At 50.2% G+C, this 12,094-nt stretch overlaps 1 protein-coding gene across 5 annotated transcripts in view; it reads left to right on the forward strand.

Moving 5' to 3' along the window:
* The first annotated feature begins 250 nt into the window (after positions 1–250).
* Positions 251–12,094, forward strand: part of LOC116954593 (ras-related protein Rap-2b-like) — a 72,681-nt gene continuing 60,837 nt past the window's right edge. For 2 of the 5 annotated variants that reach the window (XR_012929637.1, XM_032975237.2), the window contains exons 1-2: positions 251–690; positions 5,342–5,715. Coding sequence is in view for 2 of the 5 variants with exons in the window: in XM_032975237.2 (XP_032831128.1) it covers positions 5,443–5,715 (273 nt within the window). In the remaining 3 variants the exon portion in view is untranslated. The remainder of the gene's footprint in view (positions 691–5,341; positions 5,716–12,094) is intronic. The other 3 variants (XR_012929638.1, XM_032975241.2, XR_012929639.1) reach the window with 3 other exon arrangements.

The following is a 12,094-nucleotide window of genomic DNA, read 5'->3' on the forward strand; positions in this document are numbered from 1 at the left end:
AGTGGGTCTGGTGGGTGAGTGGGTCTGGTGGGTGAGTGGGTCTGGTGGGTGAGTTGGTCTGGTGGGTGAGTGGGTCTGGGGGGTGAGTGGGTGGATCTGGTGGGTGAGTGGGTGGATCTGGTGGGTGGGTCTGTTGGGTGAGTGGGTGGGTCTAGTGGGTGAGTGGGTGGGCCTAGTGGGTGAGTGGGTGGATCTAGTGGGTGGGTCTGGTGGGTGGGTCGAGCCATGCTGAGTGAGTGGTGGGCGGTGGGGGGCAGGAATTGCAGGGGCTCAGCGGGGCGGTTCCCGCTTGGCACGTCTCCTCCTCCTCCTCTCCGTGCGGCTCCATTCGCGTGGCTCTCGTCTGAGCCCTCCGTCACAAGGTTCGAGCGGGACGGATCGTGCGGCTTGTGCCTGCGACAAAGTCTCTCTCTCTCTCTCTCCGTGCGGGTCGCCTGCTTAGTTCAGCTCTCACCCAGCCCTCTGTGAAATCGGCTCTCGCAGACGTGGCAGAGGCAAGACGTCGGGACGCCTTTGTGTTTTGGTTTCGCCGGCAGATTACATCGGGTGAGATACGGCTCGCTCGCGCAAACGTTCACGCCTGGACAATGCAAGATCAGCTGTAGTGTGCGGTGCGCTGTGCGTGTGTGTGTAATCGCAGCGGTCTTACACACACGGATAGCTCGTCCTGTTCAAGGTTAAACACTGCAGGTAAGCGCCTTTTTCTAATTTTGCCGTGTGTGTTAACGTTGCCTATACGTATAGACTGTTCACCATTGTGTGTGTGTTGTGTGTACAGACTGTATATGTAGCGTGTGTATTTTGGACGGGTTGTGAATACGCTAGACAGTTGCTGTGCGCCGAACGCTCTTAAGAACAATCATTGCAAGCAGCAGCAGCAGCATCAGCAGCAGCTGCAGCAGTTAGCAACCCGAGCAGTATTTATCATCATCATCGTCTTCTTCAACAGCAGCAGTAGCAGCAAAGAAAATCGTCAACAGCAGCGGCAGGACAAATCGATCATCGTCTTCGGCAGCAAAAGAACATCAGCAGCAACTAGGACAAAACGCTTCAATAAAGCGCCCCTTGTAAATTAACAAGCCGATATGCCGAACCGGTGTGAGGCCACATTGCCGAGATATAAACACGAAACGTTGGTGGCCAACGTTGGTTGGACGTCGGTGGCCAACGTTGGTTGAACGTTGGGCGGCCAACGTTGGTTGAACGTGGGGGGCCAACGTTGGTTGAACGTTGGAGGGCCAACGTTGGTTGAACGTCGTTGGTTGAACGTTGGTGGGGCAACGTTGGTTGGACGTAGGGGGACAACGTTGGTTGAACGTCGGTGGCCAACGTTGGTTGAACGTTGGGGGGCCAACGTTGGTTGAACGTGGGGGGCCAACGTTGGTTGAACGTCGGTGGCCAACGTTGGTTGAACGTCGGTGGCCAACGTTGGTTGAACGTGGGGGGCCAACGTTGGTTGAACGTCGGTGGCCAACGTTGGTTGAACGTTGGGGGGCCAACGTTGGTTGAACGTCGGTGGCCAACGTTGGTGGCGAACGTTAGTTGAACGTTGGGGGGCCAACGTTGGTTGAACGTCGGTGGCCAACGTTGGTGGCGAACGTCGGTGGCCAACGTTGTTTGAACGTTGGCGGCCAACGTTGCCAATGTTCACGGAGATATAAGCGCCACGCGAATGACAACACACCGCATGAGTTACACACCTCGCACACAACAGACACGCACAGAGAGGAGAGCCTGCCGTGTTGGAGACTTTACACATCTGACGGGCCTGAACAGCGCCGTTCTGTGTTACACCGCCGTTCTGTGTTACACCGCCGTTCTGTGTTACACCGCCGTTCTGTGTTACATCGCCGTTCTGTGTTACACCCCCGTTCTGTGTTACAGCGCCGTTCTGTGTTACACCGCCGAAACGACTCCGCGAGTTGAATAGCGAGCGCGCACACCACCGACACACGGCGCGCGTACAAAACACGGGCTCGTGAAGTTGTACGCTGTGCACAGCGTACAACACTGCCGTGTTTGTTTACACGCTGCATCACGCAGCCCCGGTGCGCGTGTGTGGTGTGTGTGTGCGTACACACTAACTCGTGCTGCGTGTACAATAGTACAGCGAAGTACAATAACACAGTAGCGCTCCTGCATAGCCTGCGCGTGGACACCAGAGACCCCTTCCGCAAGCCGCTGAAAAGTCATTCAGAATACGGTTTAAAAAAAAAAATTCATACCGGAGGAATCCGATGAGCTATAAAGCGCTCACTCACTCTCTCACTGATTTCCAGTAGGGGCGGGTCACGAAGTTACAACGATATTCAGTGCGTGTACGTGTGTGTCAGACGTCTCACAATAATGTTGTAACAGCGCGCAGGGCTGTATTCATCACTTGGTGGAACTTCGCGATATTTACCCATTGAATGTGCCTGACCTTGCCAACACGTCTCGCTTAGCTAAGCAGGGGTTGAGCCGGGATAGTGCTCGGATGGGCGACCCACACAGTGCCTCGCTGACTGCTCCCGCCTCTAGAGGGCAGTGCATCGAAGTCCATTGTTGTATTGTACGGTCCTATGTTACTTACGTCTTATGATCTCCCCGCCGTCGAATCGCACTGGCCGGCTTGGTGAAGTATGGTCACGGCACACGCCACGATGGGGAAGCTGTCATCCAGCAGTAGACAGAGCAAAGGTGTGCACGCGATACCGTAACATAGCCTAATACACAGAGCAGTGCAATCTCAATTTTAAATGATATGCACAAAGTGTCAACGCAGCTTAGTGGCCCTCGCACGTGCCGAGCAGCGCGTATAACGCCGCGTGTGGCAAGCCGATCGGGAGATTTGGGTGCGGCAATTCGGGCATCCATCTGTGCGGATCCGTTGAGTGCTGTTGCTAATGCGGTGGGCTTGCCTCCGGATGCTCTTCGTCGTTTCCTCAGGCTTGTCGCGAACGCTCGTCTGCGGGAATTTGGCCAAACGTCGTCCCCGTTTTCGTATTGCAGGAACGCTCCTCAATAGGCGTCGTCTTTTCCCGCAATTTTTGAAACTCTGTAACGTCGTCCGGTGATCGAAACACCCAATGAAGTTTTCTTACCGTGGATGGGATGGTCTGATAAAATTGACAATTTCTTGAGTCCTCTATGATTTTCTGAGCAATTTATATTCGTGTGCATGTGTGTGTGTTTAATGAGATGATACAGGGGTCTCTCTCCCTCCTTTGCAGAGTGATTAATTAATGAGACATAATTCCCACGATTGAGGTTGTTTTTTTTTCTGCGTGAAACATTTCGGAAATAGATCTGCCAAGTTTGAACCAACAGCTGGTCTCACTATTTCGATCAAGTCCACAGTTACTCCATCTAAACTACACATTAAAGAAATATATATTTTTACAAGGGTAAGGCCCACTGGGCTGTATATAGCTCTTTTTCAGAAGTGACCTTGGCACAAATGACAGCTCAACGAAGTGGCTTATCAAGTGGAAATTTATAGCAGCGAAATGCTCTAAAAGGCGCGATGTTGATTCTAAATGTGGAGGGAAAACCCGGAGGACCCGGAGATAAATCCACGCCAACACGGGGAGAGGAACATGCAAACTCAAAATATACAGACGTCGGGGTCGGAATCGAACCCACAACCTCCTGTGTACCAGGCGAGGTAGTTAACATCTCTTAGCCACCGTGGCGCTCATCTCGTCTGGGAGATCCCCATCTTTTTTTTTCGTAACTGCAAAGGGTGGTGGTGGTGGTGGTTATAGCTTCAGGTGTAACATCTGGAACTTCCTTTTCAAACTCAGCTTTTTTTTTCCTGCGTTATATATGATTTCTAATGCTATAAAAGTAAGCATATAGTTCCCCCCTCTCCGAGTGTTATTATTCTGCTTCCCATAATGCATCATGGTCCCGTCTACTATTCGCGGTCGACCAATTGCACCGTTTGTGCCCCCATATAGCTTGTCACGATATCTTACATCATATTTTTGTGTGATTAATATCCCCATAATGGGTTTACAATTCCGAGTAAATCGGTGTTTAGTGTGCTGTTTTATAGAATTTTGTAACCCTTTTAATCTCCCTTCGTTTTTTTCTTCGTGTGTTTTGTGGTTTCGGGTAACTTTGTCCTCTTTCCAAAACGTTTCCCACCCCTACTTTCGGTGTACTGTTAACGAAAATGTCAGTGCTGTTTATCTGTCATTCAACGTGGTGTGACATCCATCCAATCGTTTTGCATCTCTCGGAAATTTGAACGGGTTGCCTGAGGACCTGTCAGAATTCCATTCACTCTCAGAGTGAATTACATCGTTGATGTAAAATTGCCCTGTTCTTACCTGTAATAAGCTCTGCCCTCTCTTTGATGACGCTTGAAGTGCCACTTGCATCTCGCCAACCTGTTATCACTTCTTTTGTTAAATGTTGCTGTGCTCAGGAATCTCCGATCATCTGGGCGTTGTCCACGAATGTCAATGGAATTTAGCTTCAAATTCCTGGATTTGTCATTCTCCACTTCCATTTTATAGACTTTTTCAGGTCTACAACACATTCCTGCGGAGGGAGCTGGTAGGAACGTTGGGTTGCTCGGTCAATGGCCAGGGTCAACGGCGGCGTGGTGTATTCCGCAAATATGCCCGACTGAGGGCGAGCACAGGCCGGCGTGAGTAGGTTAAACGTTGAGTTTTATAAGGGTACCACGGGGTGACCAGCCCCTCCCCACCCAGCCTCTCCCCTCCCACCCCCTCCCCTCCCACCCCCCACCCAGCCCCACCCTCCCCACCCAGCCCCACCCTCCCCATCCTCCCCTCACCACCCAGCCCCACCCCTCACATTTTTGTATGCACGACGGACGGACGGACACAATAATCCCCTGTGGGCTGGTGTAATAACCAGGAGGTTCCTACCAGTAAAATGTTCTTGCTGCCTGTCGATTCTAATGTCCTCGTCTCCTGCTCCTCATGTAGACGGACACAAATTGACACGGAGTGAGCCGAGTGAAACGGAGATGAAATCGTATTCGCATGCGAATTAGCTTGCTATGTTTATGAGCTTGTTATGTTTAGCCTTGCACAAGCGCCGTGGTGACGTCACCGCCACTTAGTGGCGAATGGCGGTTGTTGTTATGAGGATTTTACATTTCAAGCTGATATTGGATGCGCTCTGACAAGTCTCTAATCTGGGGGGGGGGCGGGGACCTTGAGCTCTTAAGAGCCGCATGGCTCACAGGGCTATACCTAATAAATGAAACTTGAAACTCTTTGGGGCCCCCTAGCCTTTGCTTCGTTTCGCTTGCTCCTAGCACGGCCGCCTCTGCTTACCGATAACCCCCCTCTGAGCCCAGGGTTCCTCTTCTCGTCTCCAGGGACGATGGGACGTCGGTCACCGCTGCCCGAGTCATCCCAGCCACACTAGCCGGTGGGTGGGGAGAGACCATGATGTAGCCGGAGCCCCTTTGCCCCCACCATGCGGGAATACAAGGTGGTGGTGCTGGGCAGCGGCGGGGTCGGCAAGTCGGCGCTCACGGTGCGATTCGTGACGGGCAGCTTCCCCGAGCGCTATGACCCGACCATCGAGGACTTCTACCGCAAGGAGATTGAGGTGGACTCGTCGCCCTCCGTGCTGGAGATTCTGGACACGGCCGGCACGGAGCAGTTCGCGTCCATGCGCGACCTCTACATCAAGAACGGCCAGGGCTTCATCCTCGTCTACAGCCTCCTCAACCACCAGTCCTTCCAGGTGAGTCACAACAAGCGCGTGCATGATTGCGTGTGTGCTTGCGTGTGTGTGTGTGCGTGCATGATTGCGTGTGTGCTTGCGTGTGTGTGTGTGCGTGCATGATTGTGTGTGTGCGTGCGTCCGTGTGTGCGTGCGGTAGTGCAGCAGTTCACGCGCCGCGGTACGAACCCGGCGACCCGAGTTCGGTTCCCGTTTTGCGGCCAATAAACACCGGTGGCGACTATCTGAACCGGTCCTCGGTCTCCCCTAGGTCGGCTCGGCCTCACATTGAGTACCTGGTGCGGTGTGTTAACACCACACCAGGTACTCACTCACTCACTCCACTCACTCACTCACTCCACTCAGTCCACTCACTCCACTCACTCCACTCACTCACTCCACTCACTCCACTCACTCCACTCACTCACTCCACTCACTCACTCCACTCACTCCACTCGCTCCACTCACTCACTCCACTCACTCACTCACTCCACTCACTCACTCCACTCACTCCACTCACTCCACTCACTCACTCACTCCACTCACTCACTCTACTCCCCCCCCCCCGCTGCTGGTCCGTCATGGACCCCACCCGCTCCTGGTCCATCATGGCCCATGCACCTCCTACGTACATCATGCTCATTTTTATGCTAATTCCTTTGTCAAAGCGTTTTGCTTCCTCCCACACAGCTTAAAGGACGCGACCTGGGCTTGGCTGTTTTCACTCCAACGCTGTCCTCATGACAGCACGGTCCCTTCACCTGATGAAGGCCGCTTGTGTTGTGGCCGAAACGTCGTGATTTTTGTTATTTTATTTTTTACCTACGTGACTTTACCGAATAGAACCAAAGAGTGTGTAAACATCTCAACTCGGGAAACAAAGGCGGCCGGGCGTAGTGTTGACCACCCACCCTCTAGTGTGCCGTTCCGGCCTTCATAGGTGTTCGCTCGCAGCACTTGCCCCAACAGTCTGTTAAGGCTTATGGGGGATCTTTGTTTTGATTTAAAGCTTTCGTGACTGCAGGGATTCATATTCTTGGTTCTTTCGGTAAAGTCACGTATCAAGGGAAACAATAAAATAATAAAAATATAAAACAGTAAAATTCTCACGACGTTTCGACTGCAACACAAGCAATCATCATCAGGTGTGAAAACCACAGCAAGAAAATTTGAAGAAAAGTGTTTTCTTGCTGTGGTTTTCACACCTGATGATGATTGCTTGTGTTGCAGTCGAAACGTCGTGAGAATTTTATTGCTTTGTTCCCCTTCTACGTGACTTTACCGAAAGAACCAAGAATATTTGGGGGTCTTTGTATGTATGCGGTAGTGGAGTGGTTAGCGCACTGCGCTACAAACCAGCAACTCGAGTTCGATTCCCCCTCACGGCTAACACCGGTGACGATTATCTGAACCGGTCCTGGGCCTCCCCTAGGTCGATTCAGCCTCAAATTATTACATGGTGCCGTGTGTAAACATCGCCACTGGGGAGACAAAGGCGTCCGGGCGTGGTGTTGGCCATCAACCTCCCCGTGTTCTGTGGCAGCCTTCATAGGTGCTAGCTAACAGCACTTAACCCAACAGCCTATTGCAGGCTATACAGGAATTCTTTGTCTTTGTCTTTTGCCAACACAGTGGGGAGCACAGGTGGCAGCATCTACTCGTCATCTCATTAATTTGACCCGTAACACTTGGCTATGCCCCCCGTGACATCCTGCCAGCAAGCCTGTGGCACTTGGCCTCAAAGTGTACCTAGCCTGGGACAAGCGGTGTGACGACGTCACCGCCACTTAGTGATGAGTCGCGGCTGTTGTTGTCGTTGCCGTGTCTGTGTGGGTATATGTGTTTGTGGTGAGCGTTAGTACGATTCCGGGCCACGGCCGACGTCGGTGATGAGAACTTGTCCCGGGCCCTCCTAGGTTGAATCGACCTAAACTGAGTGAGTGGGGTGGCTGTGTGAAACATCAGCACTGGGGAGATAGAGTGGCCATACGTGGTGCTTTCCACATCATCACCCCCACTCACTTGTGCAACGTACTGGCCTTTCATAGGTGCACGCCAACAACACTTTAACCCCAACAGTGGATGTAGGCTAGACGGTAGATGTCCCCCCCCCACCCCCCCCTTTGTGAGTGAATGAGAGAGTGTGATTGATTGACGCCCACAACAACAAAGCAGAATTCTTGAGGTTGCTGGGTGGCTCGGAGGTCAGGGCACTGAGCTGACACCGCTGAGATCCTGGGTACAAATCCCGTCAGCCGCCTGTGCTCAATTGTAGTGAGGAGTTGATGGTCTCAGCTCGGCCACCAATGACTGCACACACACAAAAAAAAAACGTCGCGTGAAATTTGGTTCGGCACTTAATATGGACAAATTTCAGCTCTGAGAATTAAACATCGGTTTGAGTGTCATATGACAAACTGAACTCTCGTGTACAGATTGGGGTGGGAAGGAGCTTCCCCCTCCCTACTGTGTGGACCAGAGGCCAACTTTTGAAGAGATCTCAGAGCAGTGATGTCCGTTTCCATTGGTCGTTCTCTCATATGAAGGGTTTCCCTGTGATGTGACACATCTCAGATTATCACGGTACGAAAGAATTCTAGATTTGAAGTTTTCGTCACTGCAAGGAACCATACTCTTTGTTTTTTTCGGTCAAGTCACGTAGGTAAAAGACTAAATAAAATAAATTAAAATGAAAACAACTAAATTAAAACTAAATTAAATTTAGTTGTTTTCATTTTAAATGTTTTTTTTTCCTACTTGACTTTACCGAAAAAACCAAAGAGTATGGTGCGAAAGAAGTTCAACAGACATACATACAAATCCAATTGCATGCTGGTAAACCGAGCAGAGTGTTGAATAGATAAAACACAGCGAGCAGGCATGGTTTTTGAAGTGCATTGTTGTGCATTTGCCAGTCCTCTCTAGACAATTAACACGTAGCATCTGACTCTGTCCCATGTCCTGCCAGTGAGTTTTCACCACATCACGTGGCCTCACAGCGCACCTAGCCAGGCATAAGCACCACGGCGATATTGGCGACGCGTGCTGGCGAATGGCGGTCATTGTGATTGAGTTTGTGCAAGTGGTTTGTGCTTTACGGCAAAACTCCCAGTGACGTGGGTTCGATTCTTGGCCATGCACCCATCGGTGGTCGGTGGTATTCTGTAACGTCTCCCCTTGGTGGAATTTAAGAAACGTGAACCATTGTCTCAATTACCGTACAGATGGAGATGGAATATAATCGGCGACGTCTGGATTGCAAGGCCAGTGTGCTAATCATTGCACCACGATACCATCCCGTTGACAGAACGGTATTTATATGAGTATACCGGTTAGCACGGTTGGCTACGTACGGTGCGAAAGAAGTTCAACATGCGTACGTTCATGCAGTATTTATATTTTTTGTTGACTGTTAAATAGGCAGAGACGATGAGTCAAAATCCCTCGGCTACATTGTAAACCGTGATGTGAAGCCACAGTTCATTTTCCTTTTTGTAAGCCCTTCAAATAGGATGTCGAACCATCGGGCCCATGACGGCAACGTGACTGAGACCATGAAATAACGGAGAGGTCTGTTCCTGGGGGATCTGTGTAATGTTTACAGCATCCCTTCCTGCAGCACAAACAAGACATTCTATATTTACCCCCCTCACTCGCGCGGCCCTTTGCTGTGACTGTACACGGCTGTGGTTGCACTGACGCGGCCGCGGTGGGTTGTGCACTTCGCAAATCCAGTGAGAGTTTGTATTTCTCGGGCGGGTGGAAAAGGGCACCGGTGCATGAGCGTATTATTATTATTATTAGCACGATTAGTTTTTACCCAGTCTCTCCCCGTTCGCTTAAAAACACACAATTTTGCCTCCACGCTCACACGAATTTGGGGGGCACTCCCCTCCATCGGGCGTCTGTTAAGTCAGTGTTGGAAATTCCACATTGCCATGGTCGGAGCGTGGCCGCTCGTAGAATTACCGATTTTGACTTTCAAAAAAAAGTGGTACCTTGTTAGGGATATTAACATTTGTAGATATCTTGTCTAGAAAAGGCCCACCTGGTCTCAAGAAACTTTTTTCAAGAGGGTCTTGCTTAGAATTTTTGGTGTTTTGCTGCTCAAAATTTCCACGTTATAAGCCACTTCGTTGAGATGTTAACTCCCTCGCCTGGTATGCAGGAGGTCTCGTGGGTTCGATCCTGACCCTGATGCCTCTATATTTGGAGTTTGTGTGTCCCTCGCTCCTTGTGGTCCTCCGGGTCCTCCGGTTTTTTCCTCCGTTTATAAACATGCATTTAGAGTACAGTATATCAAAGCACTCGTATATCAGTTGTGATCACGTGACGCTCAGCAGACAAAGCGTATACGTACTACTCGTATTGCAAGACCCTCGCTCGTTTATCAAATGAATATTCATTTACATTTTTTGCTCGTCTTGCAAAACACTCGCAGACCAAGTTACTCGCAATCCAAGGTTTTACTGTACTTGACTAATATTTATTTCCACATTGATGAGCCACGTAGATTTAGTTTTAGAATTCAGTCTATTGCTTCCCCATTCGTGATGTCGACCCCCCGTACCTTCGACTGTATTCGGTCATGGCCAGCCATTAGACTTCTTGTCTCTTGGATATTTGTGCCATCGCTCTGAATGCTGCATAACAAACATTCCCCCGTTGAGCCTTGCAGACTACGGGGGCCAAGCGCTGTTTGAGGGCACCTACTTAGACTGGCATGGCACATGAAGAGGTGGTGGGACCAACACCACACCCCCAGGCAACCTTTTATTTTCCCAATGTTGACATTTACAACTCTGGGACCCGTTTGCCAGTATAAAGATACTGAATGATAAAAAAATGTTTTTTTTTCTTAACTCTTTGTGAAGTAAATTACAGGTGTTAAGATGGCCAATATGTTTACGCTCGACATATCGGCACGCATTTAGATGCCATTTGCCAGAGATTTTATCCATGGCTGGGAATTGAAGTTATGTTGGCAGGATTGTAATGCGTTTGCACAAATCAGAGGTCCCGTCCTGCTCCCTAGCTGTACACGCACCCACAAAGGCAAAGAGACGCACCACGTGGCCTACACAGGTTGTTGCGGCAGTGCTGTCGGTGAGCGCCTGTGAAGGTGAGCATGGTGCACCGATGAAGGGGCGGTGTGGCCAGGACTACCCCTGGCCACCTTTGTCTCCCCAGTACTGATGTTGTTCACACTGCACCAGGTACTCATTTAAGACCGAGTCGACACTGGTTGATGGCCAGGACCAGTTCAGATGTATCGCTACCCATGTTAGCTGTGGCCGGGAATCGAACTTGGACGGCAGGTTTTCCTCCACAGAGCCCAAACCATTATGCTCACGTTCCCCACACACACACACACAGAAACACACGTGCACACACAAACACATGTGCGCACACACTTGCACATGTGCATTACGCATTATCCAATTACATATCAGGATCTGTTAACGTAGCATAAAGAAAAAAAACTGAAACTGTAATATACATGTGTATATTATTACATATAAGACATTGTTGTTTGAATAAAAATACTTTCCGCCTCCCAATTGATCGCAGCGTAGAAAATGACAACAGCAGGATTGCATTTCTCTGCCAATCGATGTTCATCGCCAAAACCACATCGTGGCCACGAGGCCATTCAATTCCCACGGCGATGTTTGTTTTACCTTGGCCTCCGCTGCCGCCGCGGTGGATTTGCAGCGGCGGTCGCTTGGGCTGCAGTCTCACGCGGACACAGGCAGAGGAGGGCCCCCCACCCCCCTGCTCCCCCCCCCCCCCCCCAATGATGTATACGGAGCCCGTCGTGAGTGAGAGATTGAGTGGCTGAGTGAATGATGTAAATTGTAATGATTTTCAGCACAAGGGGCGAAAAGCTGAAATTTGACACGGCGTCGTTTAGGCTTGGGATGTATGTATGCCGGACTTATTTCGCGCCGTGCGTAGCCGATCGTGCTAATCGGAGGTGCTTCATCGTTAGAAGTCGGTGATTATCCACTGCTGGATGAAGTCCTCCCCACATCGGCTCTGGGGAGACATGCTTTGGTCCTTACCACACGACTTTCTCATGTGCCATGCTGGTCTTAATAGGTGTTCACTAACACCACTTGCCTCAAAAGTCTACAAGTCTACATGGGAAACTTCTGAGTGCCTGTACATTCACGTGAATAGACCATCTGTGTTCCTGTACGCTATGTAACAACGCAGCAATTCCTCGATTCGAATGCATTTTTACACTCAATATGTGCGTTCGTTATCACGTGTGAGAGTTGAGTATTCCAGTTTAATGGAAAGTAAAAAAAAACTGCACTTGAGATGGAAAAGATTTGAACTAGATGTTAATTCATCGATTTTTATTTATTTAATCGTGGCCTTTAATCATGAATAT

This window comes from Petromyzon marinus, chromosome 55 (genome assembly GCF_048934315.1).
Source record: "Petromyzon marinus isolate PM22_M1 ecotype Great Lakes invasive population chromosome 55, UKy_Petmar_22M1.pri1.0, whole genome shotgun sequence".
Taxonomy (NCBI): domain Eukaryota; kingdom Metazoa; phylum Chordata; class Hyperoartia; order Petromyzontiformes; family Petromyzontidae; genus Petromyzon; species Petromyzon marinus.